The sequence below is a fragment of the Dipodomys ordii genome, unplaced genomic scaffold (assembly GCF_000151885.1).
Source record: "Dipodomys ordii isolate 6190 unplaced genomic scaffold, Dord_2.0 Scaffold112, whole genome shotgun sequence".
NCBI classification, from domain to species: Eukaryota; Metazoa; Chordata; class Mammalia; order Rodentia; family Heteromyidae; genus Dipodomys; species Dipodomys ordii.
Window position 1 is genome coordinate 1,880,209 of NW_012267328.1, and position 21,664 is coordinate 1,901,872.

At 59.7% G+C, this 21,664-nt stretch overlaps 1 protein-coding gene across 5 annotated transcripts in view; it reads right to left on the reverse strand.

Moving 5' to 3' along the window:
- Window positions 1-8,803: 8,803 nt before the first annotated feature.
- The window catches only part of Tenm2 (teneurin transmembrane protein 2), a 625,307-nt gene continuing 612,446 nt past the window's right edge, over window positions 8,804-21,664 (reverse strand). For all 5 annotated transcript variants that reach the window (XM_013028659.1, XM_013028658.1, XM_013028657.1 and 2 more), the window contains 6 exons: window positions 21,078-21,253; window positions 18,672-18,907; window positions 14,486-14,782; window positions 11,700-13,314; window positions 10,849-10,979; window positions 8,804-9,565 (listed from right to left, as the gene is read on the reverse strand). In XM_013028659.1, coding sequence (XP_012884113.1) covers window positions 8,804-9,565; window positions 10,849-10,979; window positions 11,700-13,314; window positions 14,486-14,782; window positions 18,672-18,907; window positions 21,078-21,253 — 3,217 coding nt within the window. The remainder of the gene's footprint in view (window positions 9,566-10,848; window positions 10,980-11,699; window positions 13,315-14,485; window positions 14,783-18,671; window positions 18,908-21,077; window positions 21,254-21,664) is intronic.

Genomic DNA, 21,664 nt, shown 5'->3' on the forward strand with positions numbered 1-21,664 from the left:
CCGCCTCCCAGCGGCTCCTGAGGCCGCGACCCGAGGATCAGGGTTCGAAGCCGGCCCCGCCTCTCCAGGAGCCGCCGAGCCCGGCCGAGCGGTAGAGCGCCCGGTAGAGCGCCGGGTCAGGACAGCAGCCGGCCGGGGGCCAAGCCGGGCCGGCACCAACTCCACGGGCAAACCGGAACCAGACCAGAACGAGGGGACGGGCGCGCCGAGGCCGGGGGAGCCTCCGCCAAGGGACGGGCGGGCCCTGGCTGGGCCTCAGCGTCCCCCCTTCACAGACAAGCCCCCCACCCAGGTGTGCTCCCCGTGACCCCCCCCAGCCCTTTACAGGGGACCCCTCCCCTGCTCAACCACTGGAGCACAAACAAGACAAACACCTTCCACTGTTCCTGTTCTTGTCTATCTAGGGCCTCCCCCAGCCTTGGCCCCCAAGCCCCTCCACGGTCTGATTAGTGACCCCGGGGGCAGGTGTCTCCCCCAAACACAGGACCCTGCCAGATCTAAACAACGGGAATGGATCCGATCTGTGTGGAAGCTGAGGCTCCAGCGTGACATGGTGCGTGTCAGTCAGTCAGTCAGTCAGTCTGTCTGTCTGTCCCCAGCAGGAGCCTCCCAGCGGTGAACCCACCTAGCTGCTTTGTTGCCTTCCTTACTTTGGTAATGCTAGATTTCCTCCAGCCCTGGAATTGCGATATTAGGGGGAAGATCCAGGCAGAAGACCACCGCGATGATTACTTATTAGTAGGGATTGTCTCCTGATGTCTGCGAGGTCAGCTCCTGGGTTCCTGGTCACACTCAACGGTGGGAGAAACACACCACAAGACAGAGAAGGTTTGGGTGAAAGAAAAAACAAAACCCTGGCCAGGTGCACGCAAGGCAGAGATGGGTTCCTGTGTGTGTGCGCGCGCACGTGTGTGTGTGCATGTGTGTGCGTGTGTGTGTGCATGTGTGTGTGTGCGTGTGTGTGCGTGCATGTGTGTGTGCATGTGCGTGTGTGTGCATGTGTGTGTGTGCATGTGTGCGTGTGTGTGTGTGTGTGTACAGGGAAGCAGATGGGGTGAACTTAGGGCTTCTTTTGCTCAAGCTGAGCTCTTATGTCACACCTCTACTTCTGTTTGCTTGTTTGCTGTTTTGTGGTTGAGTCTCACCACGACAGCCATCCCCAGATCTCAGCCTTCTAAGTAGCCAGAATTACAGGCGTGAGCCACCAGAGAGATCCCCCCGGCTCCCGCCCCCCCGCACCCCGTGGGTTCCCAGGCCGAAGAACCAGGGCCAAGTGGGAAAGGCTGAAGGTCACTCAGGAGAGGAGGGGGGGTGTGGGAGAGTTCCCGGTCTGGATTCCTGCTGTGGGGAGACACTGCCAGTTCTCACCTGTTTGATCACTTGATTCTCAGCTTGGCCTTCCCCTCCTCCCTCCTCTCTTCCTCCCTCCTCCTCTCCTCCCCCCCTCTGGCTTTGTGCCCTAGGCTGGTAGGACAGGTTGAGTCTCCATCGAAGCGCCAGGGAGCCGCTTTCACTGAGGGGGAAATGAATTTGGAGGAGGAGGAGGAGAAGAGAAGGAGGAGGAGGAGATGAAATCCCAATGTTTTTCCGGGGGTGTGGGGGGTGGAAGAGAGGAAGGGGTGGGGCAAGCAGAGGCCCGGAGAGCTCAGCCTCTCCCATCCTGCAGCCCTCTCCCCCTGCCCCCCACCCTGCCCCGGGCAGCAGAAATGGGGGTGCAGTGCTCAGTAACCAGCAGGCCGGCTGAAGCGAGTCTCTGGGGGTATTTATAGCAACCCATTGTCATGGTACCCGGGCTCCAGGACACTTAGATTAAACGCGGCCCAGCTCGCTCAGATGCCCAGGATAAAGGCCTGGCGGCCGCAGCAGCAAAGACAAGAGGGGGGGGCGAGGCTGCACGCAGATCTGTCGGGGGGGGGCCCTGTCCAGTCAGTCTGCTCGGCCCCTGGTTGTGAATGCCACACCCCGGGCCCTGAGAGCCCCAGCTTCTGGTTGGAGGTGAAGTGCCTGTCCCCCCAAAAAAGGCCAGGTGCCTGCCAGGAGCTTGGTCCCCCGCAGGGGCCCCCATGGAGAGGTGTCTGGGTCCCATGGCTTCGAGCTTCATCGGTGGGAGGATGCGCCCTGTGAGAAGCCCCCGCATCTGCCCGGGGCCTTTGCACAAGCCCTCGTCCTGCGGACAATTCTCACTGTCAGCTGGAGCAGCCTCGAGCCGTCCCAGCTCCGGTGCGGCTTCTTTTTCCGCTGCTTAAGGTTGGCTTATGTTCTCCGCCCCCCTCCCCCACCAGGCCACCAGCCATACGGGGTGTTGAACTCAGGGCCTCATGCAAGTGCTCTGTGACTTGAGCCAGGTCCGCAGCCCTTCCCCGCCCTGTGTTTGCTTTAGTCATTTGTCACCGGGTCTCGCACTTTTTGTCCAGGATGGACGGTGATCCTCTTACCTACGCCTGCTGGGATTGTAGGTGGTACCACAGGGCCGTGCTTGCTGACCTGTGTGTGTGTGTGTGAGACTTTTCTTTTTCTTCTGATTTTCCCGGATGGTCACCTCCTGGGTAGCTGGAATTACAGGTGGGAGATCCCATGCCCGGCCATACTCTCTTTCTTTCCCCCTGCAGCCTTATTTTACTTCCGTTTCTCTTTTCTTAAGAATCGGCTTCTTATCACCCCCGCTCTTTTCCATCTCTCCAGGGTGTGAATTGGGACAGCAAAGGGGACCCCGAGACCAGCACCCGGCTTAGAGGACAGGGCAAAGGCCCACCCAGCCCACCTCTTTAACCCCTCTTCCTGCGGATGGCCGTACTCCCCCAGAACAAGTGGGACCCCCACGTACCCTAGAAGCCACGCACCTCTCTACCGCGAGGGACGGCCGCTCGCAGAGCCTGAGGGCCCGTAAAGATCGCGGTTCCCTTCCTTCCGGTCTGAGTCGGGGACTCCACCTCTGCACCAGACACCTTCGCCCACTGGAGGGGGCTCCTCCAACAGAACCACGCCTCCAACCCAAGTTCTGCTTTTTGAGTTTGAAGGCGTTTGAGTGGGTCTAGGTGTAAGAAGAGGCCGGTTCAGCCAGGCCGTCAGTGGCTCTCGCCTGTCACCCTAGCTACTGAGGATAGTGGTTCAAAGCCAGCCCGGGTAGGAAAGTCTGTGAGACTCTTATCTCCAATGACCCACCAGAAAACCAGAAGTGGTGCTGTGGCTCAAGTGGTAGATGGTAGAGCGCTCGCCTTGAGCTGAAGAGCTGAGGGACAGTGCCCAGGCCCAGAGTTCAAGCCCCATGACCCACAAAAGAACAACAATAAAAAAAAAACCAAAACCACTGCCTTTTGAAATTCCATTTCCGTCTCGTTGATCACAGTGGCTGATATAGACAACGCTCTCCCGAAAGCCTGACTGACTGAGCCGGGTGCCGGTGCTCAGGGACAGCACCCAGGCCCTGAGTTCAAGCCCCAGGACTCGCACAAAAAACAAAACAAGAGCGACTGACAGACAGATATAACAATCATGAATTACTGACACGCCTTGAAATGGACACTGAATTTCTTTTTTCTTTTTTTGTCAGTTGTGGGGCTTGAACTCTAGGCCTGGGTGCTGTTCCTCAGCTCTTCAGCTCAAGGTGAGCGCTCTACCACTTGAGCCGCAGCGCCACTTCCAGCTTTTTCTGTGTATGAGGTGCTGAGGACTTGAACCCGGGGCCTCATGCATGCGAGGCCAGCGCTCGACCACGGAGCCACCTTCCCAGCCCCCTGCCTGCCAACTTCTGATTTGGGCCTGGGGCCTCGTAGCAGCCAGGGCCTGGCTTCTCCTGGGCCTCGGTGTCAGGAGCTGTGCACCCCCTGCCCCTCCAAATGTTTTCGCTCTTTAACGGCAAGTGCTGACGGGAGAGAGTGGGGAGCAGAGTCTGTGTCTGGACGTGGCCCCCATGAACGTGGCCCCTGGACAGCGCCTGGCACCCCACAAGCCCAGCTGTGTCTGACGTCCGGCCACACGCGGCCGCTCGAGGACCGAGGTGACCAGGGCGCAGACTCGCGGCCCACGGGGAGAAGCGGCCTCTGGCCTGCCCGGTGACCCCGGATGGGGCAGGCGCTGGGGGGCGGCTCTCCTCAGCAGCCAGGGTGGGGGTGGACCGGGCCTCCTGGGGGAGGAACTCCCCTCGCCTGGCTGCCCACCGGTCCTGCATGGTCGCACCCCGTGCTGTGTCCCCCCCGCAGCGGCCGGCCAGTTGCAGCGCCAGCTGGACACACCGGCTCCCACCTGGAGCCCCAGCCCCTCACGCGGCCCCACGTGTGACCCCGCGGGGTAAGACCCACACCCCCCCCAGGCCTTGTCTCGAGCTCTCCCGGGGTAGAACCCTGGGCTCTTGGTTTCTGGGTTCCCGGCGGCCTCCAACCCCACAGTGACCCCCGGTTCTCCCTCTGGAGAGCGAGACACGCCCCGTCCTGAACACACAGCGCACGCCCCTGCGTGTCTGTTCTTTCGGTGGTTCTGGGGTGTGAACGCCTCACGCATGCCCAGCAGGCGCACTACCACTGGAGCCACGCCTCCGGCCACTTTTTACCTTTAGTTATTTCAGAGAGAAGTTTGGCTGCTTTGGCTGAGAAGGAGAGAGCGTATGTGTAAGCCTCCCGCTTCTAGAGTGAGCCACCGCATCCCAGATTCCACGTGGACATCGGGTGTCCAGGCTGGCTTCGGCCTGTGCTAACCTGATCTCGGTCTTTCACGCTGCCACCGGCATTACAGCTGTGTGCTACCCTACGCAGCCTTGGTCCATAGGGTTAGGCCTGAATTGTCCATCACTGGGTGTCAAAATGCCTGTATCCCCGAGGTCCCCAGTGGAAGCTTCTCTTCACGACCACCCTCTCCCTTCCCTTCCACGCCCAGCCTGCCGGGCTCTGGGAAATACTCCTCACTCCTGGTGCCAACCAACGCCCCTATTACGACTGGTTTCAAGCCTCCAGCTTGCGGCCCCTCCCTGATGGCAGAAGGTCAGAACCTCGCAAAGGTCCTGGCGCAGGGCCTGCTGGTCTCCCTCGGGGAGGGTCGTGGCTGCTCCCGAGGCCGGTTGCTGAAGGGCCTGCGCACAGTCCAGCTGGCCCCTGGGCGGGGCTGACGCGGCTTCTCCCCTCCCCCCACGACGGCTGGCATCAGGGTGTCCCAGGCCTCCCGAGGGGCAGGGTTCAAACACACGGTGGATTAGACGGCCATTTCTCCTCACACCCGTCCCTCCTCCCTTCTTCAGTGAGTGCAGGAAGGACACCCCCCCTTCCCACCATCCTTTGTTTCTGAGACAGAGTCTCCTCACTGTGTAGCCTCAGCCTCCTCCATGCAGGGATGACAGGTGTGCGCTACCACACCAGACGGCAGCATTCATATCAACTCGGCCCTGGAGCCCAAGCGGGGCGCTCCTGCACCCAGAGTCCCCTGCACCATCACACACACGCACGCGTGCACACACACACACACACACACACACGCGGCACACGGCACACGGGGCACACAGGGCTGTCACACGCCTGTGTGTGCGTGTGTGTGTGTCACTCCCCCCGCCCTGGGCAGGCCCTGGGCACCACCCCACCCTGCACGCAGCCTCGGCCTCCTGGCTCGGCCCCGCTGGCCAGCCCAGTTGCGGGCCACACCGGCCCTGGCTCTCCTCAGTGCCTCTCCCTCCCGATGCCTGGGTCTCTGGTTGGACGGCGGCAGCCGCTGCATGTGCCGGTGCTGCCATCTGGTGGCCACAGGCAACCCCGCACCCGAGGAGGAAGGAGGAAGGGACGGCGGACAGGTGGGACCTGTTTTGGCCCTGGCCGGCAATGCGGCGCCCTCCATACACACACCCCTTCCCCCTCCACCCCGCCCCGTTCACAAGGACCCCACGCACGTACCTCTGGGTCTTGTCAGAGAATGTCCCCCTTCTTGGGCCGATCTGCGGTCACGCCGATGCTGTGGGGTGGGGGGCTCCTCGCCTCGCCCCTCCTCCCCTCCCCACGTCCCCCACCCAGTGGGAACTCACCCAGGGAACTTTGCACCGATCCACCAATAGCCAGCCAGCTCCCCAGCCTGACGTGCTAGGCTGCGCCACGGCGTCCCTCCTCCTCTCTCCTCGGTTCTGTCTGTCTGTCTCTCCCTCTCCGGTCCCCCCTTCCCACCTGGGTCTCCCAGGTGCGGGGATTTCCGGGTGTCCCGCCATCTCTCTGTGTTCTGGCTGTGCTGGGGACGGGGCCTGGCCCCCACCCCAGCCGCCCAGGGAACGGGGGCGTGAGTGGTTCTGGCCTCGCGCTTTCTCCCCTTCTCTCCTGTCTGTTTAGTTTTTGCTTGGCTCCCATGGCCTCCTGCCCTTCCCACCAGGGGTTCGAGACCAGCCTCCACAGCCTGACCACCTCCGCAGCCCAGGCTGGGAGCGGGGCCTGCACCTGGCCGCTGCCGCCCGCGTCTGAAGTCAGACACCTGTGCTGCCTCCCATCTGCCCATTCGTGACGGGGTGGGGGGAGCTGCCTGTGTACTCACCCTGGACACCCCAAAACTTAGCCGAGGCCTTGGCACCCCAAAGGACACTACCGAACAGATGAAGGGGAGAACGGGGTCCCCCAGCACTGCGGCTGGTGCAGCCAGCTCCAGTTCACCCAGCTGTCTGTCCACACACCCCTCCAACCACGGGAAGTTCCCTCTACACCTGAGGTGCACACAGCACTTGGGAGGCCCAAGCGGGCAAGTTTGGGGGTGCGCCGATGCGGCCTGGAGGTCTCCATCCGTGCACGGCCCAGCCCGAGGTTCCTCCCCAGCTACACCAGCCAACCCAGACTTCTGGCTGCCAGGGCCGGGCAGGCGGTGTGCTAACCACTGAACCATGCCCCCACTCTGTTTTTGCTGTTTTTATTATTACTGGCATTTCACTGGTTAAATAGAGATATGAGTCTCAAGGATTTGTCCGCCCTGGCTGGGTTTGAACCGCGATCCTCAGATTTCAGCCTCCTGAGTAGCTAGGGTAACAGGTGTGAGCCAGCTGCTCCTGGCTTTGCGATTGGACCTGGGCACCGTCTGCCTATGCTGAGCATCACTGGAGGGATGAGGGGTCCGTGTGTCTCTGGGCCCAGCCTCAAACTTCAATCAGGTCTCAGCCTCCCAAGCAGCCAGGGTTTACAGGCTTGAGCTCGTTTTCCCACTCAAAGCATCTCCACAGAAGCGCAGTGTCCACAGGAGTTTTAGAGACTTTATTTATGTATAAACCATTTAAACACTTTGTCATAAATTGTCTTTGCCTGTCCCTAGTCTTTGCTTAGCAGCAAATTAAAATTAATATAAAAACTCGATGAACAATTCATACATGTATATTACAAAAAAGTTCCTGTACCAAAGTTCTGATTAGACTTGTTGTATTTTCGTGGTTTTTTTTTTCTTTTTTTTTTTAACCTTTTAAATTTTTTTTTGGTGTGTGTTTTTTTAACTTTTTTTTTTAATGTATTTTTTTTTTCTTTTCTCTCCTTGTGGTGACTCTCATGTGATTGTCTCAGTTTCTGGACCAAACAAACACACTAATATTGGAAGTCGGAAACAGTGCTGTGCCTCGTGGCACGTGCGGTATTTACAGGGTGGTCGGACGTGGCACCCGTTAGCAAGATTTACAATGCCCACCTCTACCGGAACTGATACCCACAAACTACGGATTCTAAACAGACTACACCCTGTAACTGTGAATTACGGCCCACAATGGAATCTCCAAAGACAAAAAAAAAAAAAAAGAAAGAAAAGAAAAGAAAAAAAAAAGGAAAAAGAAAAGAGAAAAGAGTATGAGATTCATCTGCGGCGACTGGACGCCGCCCCTTTAGAATTGAAATTTTACACTGTGCGCTCACAGAGATCAGCGCAGGCCCGGCCGAGGGCGGCCCGACCCGTCCAACGCCGAACGGTGGTGATTTTGCTTTGACTTGCGCTAGGAATTGCTTTTGTTGTTTGTTGTGGTTTTCTTTTCTGTTTTTGTTTTTGTTTTTGTTTTTTTTTCCCCCTTTGTGTGTTTTTTTTTTCCTTTAAAAAAAAGTATTTTCAGTGCTCACTCCTCTGCTCGGATCGTCTGCCCCCTCCCCCACCCCAGGCCCTAACACGCGGGAGTCGCCCCCAAAGTCATGGTTTGCTTAAATGCACCTGTATTTGCTTAAATGAAAACCTCACGTCTGTGTGTGTGTGTGTGTGTGTGTGTGTGTGTGTGTGTCTGTCTGTCTTTCTGCCAAGCAGTCTGAACGCGTGTCCCTCCGCCGGTCAGGCGTCTGTGGACCACTCATGCAAAACTCGATGAGGTTTTGGAAGGCGGTCAGCGTTTGGTGGTGGTGGTGGTTGTGTGTGGGTTTTTGTTTGTGTGTGTGTGTGTGTGTGTGTGTGTCTTTGTGTTTGCTCTTGCTTTTTGTTTTTGTTCTTCTGTTCCTTTTGGATACTTCTGCGTCTCTTTGTTTTCTTGCTTTTTTTTTGTTTGTTTTTTGTTTTTAAAGGCCCCCCTCCCCCCAACAAGTGGGTCATTATCTCAGGGTAACTCGAGACGTGGTGTCTGCGTGCGTGTGTTTCTGTTCTGTTCGTTCAATTCATCCGTTGGGTTGGTTTGGCTTCTGCCGCCCAGGTCGGCAGCCAGGTTTTTCTAATTCTACTTCGGGACGAGGGACGTGGGTGCTTACGTAGCAGCATTGGAACTCAGAAAAATGTGAGCTTCCCTGCCACACTCGCTCCCGAAGCAGCCCGGCCCCAGGGCCCTAGGTCTTTGCGTCTCCTTAGGAGAGGACCTCCCGGTATTCGGTGGAGCCACCCAGACAAGAGATGGCGGCGGGTGATCGTGTTACCTCCTGCCCATCTCGTTCTGTCTCAAGAACTGGATGTTGTTGGTGCTGTCCGCCAGCTCGGGGTACTGCTCCACGGGCAGGACGTAGTATCCCTCATAGCCCTGCACGCGGCCCGTGCTCAGCAGCTGCTGCCGCTCCCCCTCCGTCCACAGCCGGCTGCCTTCTCTCCCGTCCCTGGCCCTGTGCTGCTCCTTGGCCCACGCCGTGCCCAGCGCCCTCTGCCTGGCCTGGTCCAGCACGCGGGCCTTCTCCTCGTCCAGCGTGTCCGGGGTGAGGCCGTAGCGGATGCTCAGCAGTAGCGTGGAGTACTGGAACTCGATGTTGGTGAACCTGCGCGTCCGGCCGTTCACCAGCAGCGTGGGCTGAGACACGGTCACGTTCACCCCGCTCTCCAGCACCTTGCGGCCGGTCGTGGTGCCCAGCGTGACCAGGTCGCCGTCGGCCGCCCCGATCTTCACGAAGTAGTGCGTGTCCTTGCCGTCAATGCTGTAGTGCATCCTCTCCAGGTAGTAGGCATTGTTCAGCACCGAGGCCACCTTGCGGCTGTCCTCGCTGGCCAGGCTGGACACCCCGGTGGTCACCCGCCCTTCTTTGATGGCGAACATGACGCCCTTGCCGATGATGGGCGTGGTGGTGGCGAACCAGTGGCCGGCCTTTTCCCGGATGCCGGCGTGCAGCCTCTTGGAGATGACCTGCCCCTCCAGGGCCATGAAGGCCTGGTTGTGTCTCTCCGTGGTCTGCTGGATCCCCGTGATGAGCTGTGGGGAACAGAGGACAGAGAGCTCACCGGGAGGACCGGACGGCTCGCTGGCTCCTGCTAGTGCCGGGCCCGCGCTAAGACCGCCCCGCCGCCTGCCGAGGGCGGCTGGGAGGCCCTCACAGGCCCGGTGTGTCCCCCCCTGCCGGGGTCCTGGGACCCAGCAAGGCCACCGGGACAGCCGTGAAGGCCACCTGGGTGCCCTGCACTGCTCTGGGGCCCGCGGCCTGCGTGGGCACTCGCTGCCGTCCTGCCAGTGTCCGTTGCTGCCCGGCCCAGGGCACAAAGTGGGCAACGCGGGATCTCAGGCTGCCCCCCCAGGCCCCGGGCAGAGGCCTCAGGTCAGCCCGACACTGGTGGTGCTGGGGGCCCCCAGGCTTCTTTGTGGCCTGTTTTGGGGCTGTGGAGGAAGGGGCTGGTCATTTGCTCCAGGCCTTGATTTCTCCACTCACAAGCGAGAACCGGTCTCCGGTGGAGGCCAGGGGGCAGGCTGGGATGAGGGCCAGGCTGTGTTCGGGAGTCCGGAGCCCCCCAGAGCGTGCCCCACCCCAGGGCCCTCAGCAGTCAGCACCCCTCCTCCTGTCTCCCCGGCCCTCCCCCCCCATGGGGTTGGGCTGAACGGGGGTCCCTCCTTCCACCTCACCGGGCTGAGGCCCCAATGCACCCAGAGTGGAACTGACTGTGTCCACATCCCCGGAGAGATGGGTGCACACGGACCGCCCAGGCAGATGCGCCACGTGTGTCTTTAGCCTGCAAAGTGCCTGGGTTTTATTTATTTATTTTTAAAAAAAAATTTAATTTTATTTTATTTGTGAACATACTGTACAGAGGGGTTACAATTGCATGGGCAGGATAATGCGTACATTTCTTACCAAGCATTGCAGCCTCCTCCTTTGTTTACCCTTCCCATCCCTTCCCAGCCTCCCAGTGCCTGGGTTTTATGTAGGGCGTAAAAACGTTCTTCAGTAGGACAGAAAGTGCAAACCACGGTTTTATGACGTCCCATAAATGCCGCGGGGTGGGGGTGGGGGGCTGGGATCTCACAGGCCCTGCAGATGGTGTGGCTGTAAATCAGGGAGCGACAACTCCAGGGTGTCCGCCCAACAGGTTACGGAGTCCCCAGTTACGGTAATCATGGAGGCTGGGAAGAAATACGGGCTGCAGCCGGCGGGGAGACAGGAGACGGCTGGCCAGGCTTTCCTGGGAGGCCCGGCTGTTATACCGGCGGCTTTTATACCCAGCTTGTGTGTCCCCACGCCCTCGCCCTGGGCGGCGCTGTCTTACCTGCCCGGTCTCACTCGCCTGACTCTCAGACAGCTCATAGGGTGGAGGCACGAAGTACATTTTGGCTCTCGGGAAGCCGGGGATTATATTGCTGAGCTGAAACCCAAACATCACAAGCCAGCTTTTCACATCTGCGGGGGGGGGGGGTGGGGGGAGAACACAACAACAGAGATGTCTGAACTCCTGGCAGGCAGACAGCACGCCGGGGTGGATCCCGGGGGAGGGGGAGGGGCACCCAGAGTTGCTGTACCTGGGTCCCCGAACCCTCCTCCTGTCCTTCCCAACTAGGCCAATCGCCAACTGTGGCGTTGTGATGGAGGCCCGTGCTGGCTGGAGGTGGGTGGAGTGGCACCAGAAAAAGCCAAGGGACTGTCAGTGCTCAGGCCCTGAGTTCGAGTCCCGAGTCTGGCATGCACTGTGCACACACACACACACACACACACACACAGACATGCACACATGTGCACACACGTTGCATACATACTCAGGCCTTGCTTTTTATGTTATTGTTGTTATTGTTATTATTATATTCTTATTTTGGCCGGGAGCAGCCACAATCTTTCTAGAACAGCTGAGATGACAGGCCTGTGTCACCATACCCGGGGTTTTCGTTGTTGAGAGGGAGGCATCACGACCTTTCACTACCCCTGGGTTGGCCTCAAACCCAGATTCTCCTGGCGTTGGTCCTCCTCCTGAGTGTCTGGGGTTACAGGCGTGAGCCACCAGGCCCAGTCTATTCTCCTAGGGACTGTCGGGCCGTGCCACATCTCCGGAGGTCCCTTGTGTGCCAGCTCCTGGGGGTCCGGTGTCCCTCCCCCACCCCTCGGGGCGGCCCCCCCCCGGCCCCTCACCTGTCACGTAGTTCTTCAGGTCCAGCTCGTTGCTGAGGGGGTTGTTCCCCTTGAACATGTACAGGTTGAAGGGGACGGGCTCTCGGCCCACCGCCTTCCACATGGCGTAGTCCGGGGACGTCCAGCGTCCGGCCAGCACGTCGTAGTCGCGCTGCGTGAAGTGCACCAGTTTGGTGAGCGGGTCGTACAGGCCCCCGTGGAAGCCAATGACCATCTGGAAGTCGGGGTTGGAGTCGTGGTACACCTCGCCGTAGGCCGTGTACTGCAGCTGCTTCATCATGAACCCGTTGATGCTGAACACGGCCAGCGGCGTCCCCGTGTTGTCGGACGCCACGTAGTACTCCTCGCCGCTGCTGCTCTCCATGGCGAAGAGGTGGCCCTGCAGGTCGTAGTAGAGCGAGGTGATCTCGGAGTTGGAGTGGTTGTAGACGTGGGTGACGCGCGTGGGGTTGTAGAGGTCGGAGTAGAAGTACTGCAGGTGGTGGCCCAGGTTGGTCTTGTAGGAGGCCCGGCGGCCCACGCCGTCGTAGCGGTACTGCACGCTCCAGCCGCTCGCCTTGTTGTAGGCGCGGGTCAGGAGGCCCTTGGAGTTGTACTCGAACACGTCGGCGCCGCGCTGGCACAGGTAGCCGTCCTCGTCGATCTTGTACTGCACGTCGCCCAGCCGAGTGATGCGGTCCCGCAGGTCGTAGCGCAGCGGCATCAGGCGTACGCTGTTGCCGGGGTTGAGCAGGTGCAGGTTGCCGTTCAGGTCGTAGCTGTAGCGCCAGGTGGGCCGGTCGTTGACGGCCACGCTCTGCAGCTGCCCGTCGCCGTCGTAGTCGTAGGTGTACTTGGTGGTGTTGGCGTAGGGCCCCAGCTTGAGCTCGCGCTTCACCACGCGGCCCATGCTGTCGTACTGCACCGTCATCCAGTACATGAGCGAGCGGAACATTTCGTACTGCACCTCCTTGATGCGCCCGTGCGTGTCGAAGTGCTTGCTCAGCGTCATCACCGCCGTGGTGATGATCTGGTTCACGTCGTAGTAGATCACGCCGAACTTGCCGAAGTGCTCCACCTTGCCCGAGATCTCGTCGTAGCGGTACAGGTCCACGGGCAGCGGCGTCTCGCTGATGACCGGCTTGATGCTGGCGATGCGGAAGCTGTTGTCGTGGTAGGTGTAGTCGAAGCGCGCGTTGATCATGCCCTCCTCCGAGAAGCGGTAGATCTGCTTGTCCACCAGCGGCCCCACTTTGCGGTAGCGGATGGTGCAGGAGAAGCCGCCGCTCTGCAGGTTGACCATCTTCAGCACGCCCGTGGTCTCGTCGTAGCCGAAGGTGACCGCCGTGCTGTCATACACGATCTCCGACAGCTTCGACAGCTTCCCGTAGCGGTAGAACACCTGGCGGCCCGTGCCCAGGAACGACGTCTTGAGGATGCGGCCGTCGTCGCTGTAGTCGAAGATGACCGACGCGTTGCTCTCCGGCGGGTTGTAGATGTTGCGGATGTAGCCCACGGAGGTGTGCGTGGACACGCTGTGGCGGGCCACGCTGGGCATGGTGACCGCGTGCAGGCGGTCCGACGCGTCGTACTCAAACACGTACTGCCTCTGGCTCTGCAGGAGCAGCACCATGGACTGCGGGAGAGGAGGGGGCCGGCACAGGTGAGCGGCGGCCGCGGGGCTCCCGCTCCCCCCCACCCCCCGGGGCCCGCCGGAGAGGCCACACGGGGAAGGGGTGATCAGCACAGATCTCACGGGGGCCCTCAGGGATGGGGGAAGGGGCGGTGGTGGTGGAGAAGAGGAGCTGAACTCTGCGGGTCTGGGGCAGGGCCTGAGAATCTTGGGAGATGGAGAAATGGGTAGGGGTGGTGCCAGCCCCCCACTTGCTGATGGAGGGTGCCAGGCCTGGCCAGGGGCCGGCACGCACCCCAACGGCACCCACCCCCTTTTCCAGGGAGCTTTGGCCTCTGCAGGAAGTCACCTGCACGCGAGGGATGCGGGGGGAGTTCCCTCCCCGTGGCCTGTCTTTGGGCAAGCTGGCCATGCGCTGGCTCGAGCCAGCCACGCAGCCCCGGGGAGGGAGTCGCGGCGTCATTATTATCTTTTTTTTTTGTCGGTCATGGGGCTTGAACTCTGGGCCTGGGCGCTGTCCTTCAGCTCTTCAGCTCAAGGCCAGCGCTCTACCACTTGAGCCACAGCGCCACTTCCGGTTTTCTAGTGGTTTATTGGAGATAGGAGTCTCACGGTCTCTCCTGCCCGGGCTGGCTTTGAACCACGATCCTCAGATCTCAGCCTCCTGAGTAGCTAGGATTGCAGGCGTGAGCCACCAGCGCCCGGCTAGATAATGAGTACATTTCTTTTTTTTTTTTTTGTCGGTCATGGGGCTTGAACTCTGGGCCTGGGCGCTGTCCCACAGCTCTTCAGCTCAAGGCGAGCGCTCTACCACTTGAGCTACAGTGCCACTTCCAATTATCTTGGGGGAATGAAATCAGATGATCTTGTTTATTTTAGCCATCACTGAGCATCTCGAAATCTCCCCACCTCTTTCTTTCTAGGTGCTAGGCTCTGAGCTGTATTTTCCTTCAGAACTTTTTTCCCTAGTGGGAAGGAGAGCGGGAGGGTGAGAGGGACCAAGAGAGGCATCTCACAGTGAGGGACTTCAGACTAGCTCAACGAGGGACAGGGCGCCGGGGGACAGGACGTGTTGGGGGACAGGATCCCCCAGGGGCAGGGCGCCGGGGGACAGGACGTGTTGGGGGACAGGATCCCCCAGGGGCAGGGCGCCGGGGGACAGGTGGACGCTCACCTTGTCCAGGTAGGAGTAGCTCCACACCTTGCCGTCGGCGAACATGCGGGAGACCACGCGGCCCTGCTTGTCGATGTCGATCTTCTCGCTCATGGCGCCCCGCTGCAGGCCGGCCAGGCGGCCGTTGAAGAAGTAGGAGACATTGACGGCGGCCAGGCCGCTGCTGGGCAGCCAGAGGAAGGGGCGGCCGGCCTGGTCGTAGATGATCCTCAGCGTGAACTTGCGGTGGTCGTCGTACACCTTCTCCGTGCGGATGTTGCGGTCGTAGTCGATGGACAGGAGGTTCCGGCCGTGGACCTGGGGGGACACAATGGGTGCCGTGGCTTCAGAGACGCGGTCCGGCCGGCGGCAGTGGGATGTGTGCGGGGCTCTGGGTGGGGTGGGGGCTGGGCGGGGGCTGCTGTGCCATCCCCGGGGTGCCCACACCCTGTGGAAGGAGAGAACACACCGCACGGTGGACCGTGGCGGCCCTGCTCACAGCTGATTTGTTTTTCAGCCGTGGGGCTGGAACTCTGGGCCTGGGCGCTGTACCTGCGCTCTGCAGCTCAAGGCCAGCGCTCTACCGCCGGAGCCACAGCGCCACTTCTGGTTTCCGGAGTGGTTTATTGGAGATGAGAGTCTCAGGGACTTTTCTTGCCCGGGCTGGCTTTGAACCGCGGTCCTCAGATCTCAGCCTCCTGCGTAGCTGGGGTGACAGGCGTGAGCCACTGGCTGTCACCAGGCCTGCACACACCAGACGCAGGGGACTTTGCACACGTGCTGGCTCGCTCGCCGCTTTGGTTGGGATTCGGAGGCTGGGAGGTTGGGAGTTTTCTCAACAGAAGCTGGGGTTCTCACGCGGGAGGTGCCCTGGGAAGACGGGCTCACCGACACTCAGCGGCGGAGGCGCGGGTGGGGCAGGGCTCACAACCGGCCGGCCCGGGGTGTTTCCCCAGCCTTCACTGCGGGCAGAGGGGCGATGGTGCGCCGCCCCAGGAAGGCAGTGTGTGCTCCGCACAGACCAGGGGCGCGCCATGCTGAGATTCCAGGAGGCCGCCACCCGCCACGCCAGCCCCGTGGTTCTCCCTCAGACCTGACCCGGCCTCTGACCCCTGGCTGGATGCGTAGGCCGGGTGCTCACTGCGGCGTGGCTCTGTAATTTCACGTTTTGGGGCAGTTTCTAGGCTTTGGACTTAAGAGCTGGTGCTCTGCCTCTTCAGCCGTGGCTCTGGACCTTTGCCCTTTAGATAGGACTTCAGTAGTGGACGCTCATGTTTTTGTTGGCGATCTGCCTGCAGCCAGGTCCCGAGTAGCTGGGATTACAGGTGGGTGCCACTGTGCCCGGCCTTTGGGGCACCTTCACCTATTGCTAGAAGCGAGAGTTTAATACTGCCAGTTGGGGTTGACGTCGGAGATGTGAAATTTCTAGAAGATGCCCAATGTCTCTAATAATTAAATAAAATAAATTCACCGGGGTGCTGGAGAGCTCGGGTCAGCCGGAGACGATTTGGCCACCGGGGGCCGGGGTGTGGGTGTGTAGTGAGACCCTTGGACTTGCAGGCCGCGGTGGGTGAGGTCTCAGCGCCGATGCGTGACTTTTGGGGTGCGCAGCCCCCCAGTTTGGAGCATGCGGGGGCTTTGAGTCACTCTGTTCACTTGTTCCGAATTAAATGATCTCTCTAGCAATATTTAAATTAACCCCGAGGCTTTCTGGAGAATACAGAACTTATTTGGGATTATTTTCACCGCCATGCTCAGCGCAGTTCTCTTCCTCGCTGGCACCGTAGGAGTTCGGAGTTCGGGGCTAGAGAAATCCGGTTTTGAATTCATACACTTTTGCGTTTGTAAGGAAGCCATTAGTTTAAATTATCAGGCGTGGCCCTCGGCCTGGCTTCTCCGGTGAGTAAAACTCAGCGATTCAAGCTGGCTTTTATTTGTGCGGAGGGTACACTGGGGGAAGTGCTCTCCCGCCGTGGAACTGCCCGGAAGGTTTCCGTCTGGCCCGGCACAGGCCTGCCACCAGAAGGCAGGAAACCGGCTGTGGGAATGGCTCGGCCTGGGCCTCGACCATGACTCTCACTCAGCTCCCAGGGGTGAGGACGGGTGCGGGTGATTGGGGGAGACACTGTAACACAGCGGGAGACATTTCAGACGGACACCGCTGCCAGCCAGCAGTGGGCGTGGGGAGCCCGAGAAAGAGGCGGGAGGGAGGCTCGTGGGACCGCCGGCCGGGTGCTGGAGAAGCCACTTTCACAGAGCCCCAGGGCCAGGGGGTCTGCGCTGCGCGCGGTGTCCTGAGATTCCAGGGCCCATTTGTTACCTGGTCGCTGCTGGTCCCTGACCGTTACATGCTCACAGGGCCCTGTCAGCATAATCTCACTAGAACTACACTATGAATTACTGGCCACATCTCTCTCTCTCTCTCTCTCCTGTATACTCAGTAAACACCCTCTGAACAAATGGAAAAAAGTGTGGCACCCTGTTGGACCGTGGGGAAGGACTGGAAAGGGGGGGGGCAAGGCCGGCCGCCGGCCATCTGTCTCCCAAGTGTGAGGATCCGAGGCGCTCCGGGTCCGTCCGGCCCTCCCTCTTCCCAGGGCTCCCCTGTAATTTCCGGGACTTTCTTTCATTTCATTCACTAACCAGTTTATGAACTGAATTAAAATAAATGAGATGCAAATAAATTCCAGGCTTTCTCCCTCATTTTCAAATTACATTCTCAGTCCACTCAACCTGTTATAATCTCAGAGTGATTTTCATTTAAGAGAGCTAAATGGATTTGTGATTATTGTTACAGGAGCGAACCCCAGACAATTAAATGTTGAGGTGTTGGTGGAGAAACCTCGCTTCGGATTTGCATAAACAAGATGCCAGCCGGCGGGCCCTGGCAGAAGCTCTGAGCGCGTGGCCCTGTGCACGCACCCCGTGTCCGCTGTCCATGGCAGGTAGCGCCGTGGGTGCCCCGGCGCCGGCCGGCTTGGCGTGGGGGCCATTCTACGCGAGGGCCGCGGTGCTCTTTGTTTTGAGTCACAACGCGTAACTGGTTGATCAGAGAGAAGGCCAGACGATGACTTATAATCAACTTCCGCAGTGCAGGGTGTCAAGAATCAATTATGCAGCCCCGAAATCCAGCCACGAGGGGTTTCGCGGCTAATCTCGTTCCGTTAGCATCGTTGGAACCAGGAAAGAAAGCTCTGGATAAAGGAAAGCCAAACACCCAGCCTGGCTGAGAACCTGACACCCAGAGGAAACCCAGCCAGGCCTGGGCGGGTGGCCGTGTGTCCTGGGGGCTCTACCTGTCCAGGTGTGTGTTGAAACTTACCATTGTCAGGTACCAGAGGCCTATAATCCCAGCTACTCAGGAGGCAGAGATCTGAGGATCGCGGTTCAAAGCCAGCCCGGGCAGGAAAGTCCGTGAGACTCTTATCTCCAATTTTCTACCAGAAAATTGGTGTTTTTTTTTTCTTATGTGGTGCTGAGGAATCGAACCCAGGGCCTCAAGCATGCAAGGCAAGCACTCTACCACTGAGCCACCTTCCCAGCCCCCTACCAGAAAATTGGAAGTGGCGCTGTGGCTCAAGTGGTAGAGCACTAACTAGTCTTGATCACAAGAGTTCAGGGACAGCACCCAGGCCCTGAGTTCAAGCCCTAGGACTGGAAAAAGGTTATTACTCAACTTTAGCCTACACATGTCTTCCCGTGGGATTTCAAAGTGGTTTTGTTTTTGTTTGTTTTGTTTTGTTTTGCCAGTCCTGGGGCTTGAACTCAGGGCCTGGGCGCTGGTCCCTGAGCCTCTTTGTGCTCAAGGCTAGCGCTCTACCCCTTGAGCCACAGCGCCACTTTTGGCTTTTTCTGTGTATGTGGTGCTGAGGAATTGAACCCGGGGCTTCATGCGTACGAGGCGAGCGCTCTGTCCCTGAGCCACCTTCCCAGCTGGGTTTCAAAGTTTTAAACTCTTTTGTGTGTTTCATGGTTCAGCTTCTGGCTGCGGCTCGTGTTGATCTCTGAATGCACGTGTGTGCGCACGTGTGTGTGCGTGCCCGGGGGGACACAGACTGCAGGCTGCAGCCCGGGGCCCCGCGCCTGGCGTCAGCACACACCAGGGCTAGACAGAGGCTGGGGTCACCAGCCCCGGATCTGGGGAGGCGCGTGCCAGGCGGGGTCGGGGCCGCGTGTGTGAGCGCCACGCGGGGTCGGGGCCGCCTACCCGTAGCTTCCTGCCGAAGATGGTGACTTTGCCTTTGACCTGCTCCTTCCTCAGCCGCCACTCGATGGAGTTGAGGCCGTTGTCGGTGGGCAGCGAGATGTTGCAGCGGCTGATGGTGGGCGTGACGGCGCCGGCCAGCACGTGCGGCTCGCTGTGGAAGCTCACGCCCATGCCGTTGGCGTACATCACCCGCAGCGTGCCGTTGTTGTACAGCTGGTAGCTGTTCCGCACTTGGTCTGAGGGGCGGGGTGGGGGAGAGGGGACGCACGGGATCGTGCGGTTAGGCCGGCGTGTGCGGGGCCATCCCATCCCCCCTGGGGTCTGCAGGCACCTGGGGGGTGTGGTCAGCACAGGGTCAGCTGGCGTGGGGCCAGCGCACGGGAAAATACACGCACATGAGCTGCTGCGGGAGCCAGGATGCCCCAGATTCCTCTTGTGCTCCCTGCAGGCCGTTAATAACACACTGCGACGCGGGAGATGTCTACCGCCCGCACAAGGCGTGTCAGTCAAACTCCACAACCTCCACATGTACAGCCATCTCTATATCCATCAACATACACATACGCACGCACACATGCACGTAGAGGTGTGTGTGTGTGTGTATATGCATTATAGCTCATACATTAAAAAAAAAGATAAATGAAAGGAAGAGAACTTTAACTTTTCTTCCTCTTGACCACCCGAGGCTGGTGGGCGGGCCATGGATCGGATCAAAAAAATAATGCAGAGGGGACAAAAAGCCGCCTTCTGTCTGTCTCTGTCTCTCTGTCTGTCTCTGTCTCTCTGTCTCTGTCTCTCTCTGTCTCTGTCTCTGTCTCTCTCTGTGTCTCTGTGTCTCTCTGTCTCTGTCTCTCTCTCTCTCTATCTCTGTCTCACTGTCTCTGTCTCTCTGTCTCTGTCTCTCACTGTCTCTGTCTCTCTGTGTCTCTGTCTCTCTCTGTCTCTCTATCTCTGTCTCACTGTCTCTGTCTCTCACTGTCTCTGTCTCTCACTGTCTCTCTGTCTGTCTCTCACTGTCTCTCTGTCTATCTCTCACTGTCTCTCTCTGTCTCTCTGTCTCTTACTGTCTCTGTCTCTGTGTCTCTCTGTCTGTCTGTCTGTCTCTGTCTGCCACACACGTGTGTTGGTGCTGGGCATGTGCGCCTTCCTCACGGATCTCCATGGGTCAGATGACCTGGGCCTGGAGGAGGTGGGAGGGTGAGTCTGGGTTCCTCTCTGGGCCGGGGCACTTGGGGGTGCAGGGCTGGCCCCCAATGCTGGCGGCATGATGGGGGTGGCTGGGGCCACCGGCCGGCCCCCACGTCATTCGTCATGGGGCCCAGCGGAAGGACAGTCAGGGCGGCAGGCCGAAAGGTCACCATTTATCCACCGAGGTGACACTGCGTCCTCGGCCGCGCCGGCCCCGCCCACCCTGTGTCTTCACTAAAAGGAAAATGAACCCGCGAGTTTCCTCACAGCCTCTCAGCCTCTCCTGGCTGCCGGCCCTGAGCCGAGGACGGCAGCCGGGCTGGGCAGACACCTCAGGACTTTCGGCCTGGCGGTAGATCGCCAAGGGACCGGGTCCAGAGGTCATCGGGGAAGACGCGCTTGCAGCTGAGCTGGGAAAGGGAGCGGCATTGCTGGGGACCACCCGGCCGCCCCCACGAGCAGCCGGAAACTGGGGGAGAAACTGCGGCAGAGGCGCTGATGGACAGTGTTGGCGAAGGAGAGAGGACACGTCCCAGGAATGGAGCATTTCCCGGTAAGCAGACATGGCTCGGCCCCCAGGCCTTGGCTGCTATCATCCCCATCAGCCGTGATCAGCCACAGGACTGGGGACTGAACCCAGGGCCAAACTCTGCTTGCTGGGCAAGTGCTCTACTGCTCGAGCTATGCTTCCAACCTAACTTTTTTTTCTTTTTGTGGGTCTGGCTGTGGGGCCTGAACTCTGGGCCTGGGCGCTGTCCCTCAGCTCTTCAGCTCAAGGCTAGCGCTCTACCACTTGAGCCACAGCGCCACATCCGGCGTTTTTCTTTTTGCTTATGTGGTGCTGAGGAATCGAACCCAGGGCCTCAGGCATACAAGGCAAGCGCTCTACCACTTGAGCCACACACAGCTCTGGCTTTCTGGTGAGTCACTGGAGATCAGTCTCCCTGTCTTTCCTGCCCGGGCTGGCTTTGAACCGCGTTCCTCGGATCTCAGCCTCCCGAGCAGCTGGGGTGACAGGCGTGAGCCCCCCAGCACACGACTTTCCGGCACAATTCTTAACCACAGTGACCTCATTCTGGGACCCTGGGGTCTGAGCTCCGCGCCTGCCGCTTGCAGGCTGGGCTGGGTGCTGCCCGCCCGCCCGCAGAGCTGCCCTGCTATGAACAAGAAGGGGAGCAGAGGGTCGTGGGGGGGGGGAAGGGGGAAGGCGGGGCTCACCTTGCACCACCGTGTACGAAGCTTCCACCGAGGAGAGGTTGGTGACCACGGTGACATCGTCGTCCCGGTTGGAGTTCTCGATGTCGATGGTGATGGACTTCTCCATCTCCCGGTGCAGGCTGGTGACCACGCCGGTGGGGCGCGTCACGTTGGTCAGCCGGCCCTCATGGTCGTAGCTGGAGGGAGGGAGCGCGGGGTAGAGTCACGTCCAGCCGGGTGTGTGTGTGTGAGTGTGTGTGTGGGGTCAGGGTCAGTCCGGCCTCCCTCCCCCAGGTGACCTGGCCTTGGCTGAGCTGTGTGTGTGGGGAAGGGAATCTGGGGGTGTGTGGATCAAGTTCACCTGCGGCTCATCTGCTCGCGGGGGGTCGGGGCTGAAGGGTGGCACTGGGGAGGGGGGGACGTGAGCATCTCAGAAGCCTGAGCTGTACTGCCCGCCCTGAGACACAAGGCCGAGCCGGGGAGCGCAGTGCTGCAGCACCGGCAGCCGCCACGAGGTGGCAGCATCTTCCTTCTGCTTGAAGGTGAGACTTGGGAGCCATTCTTGGCCTTCTGCTCTTTTCTCTTGCTCCACGCCCCCCCCCCCCACT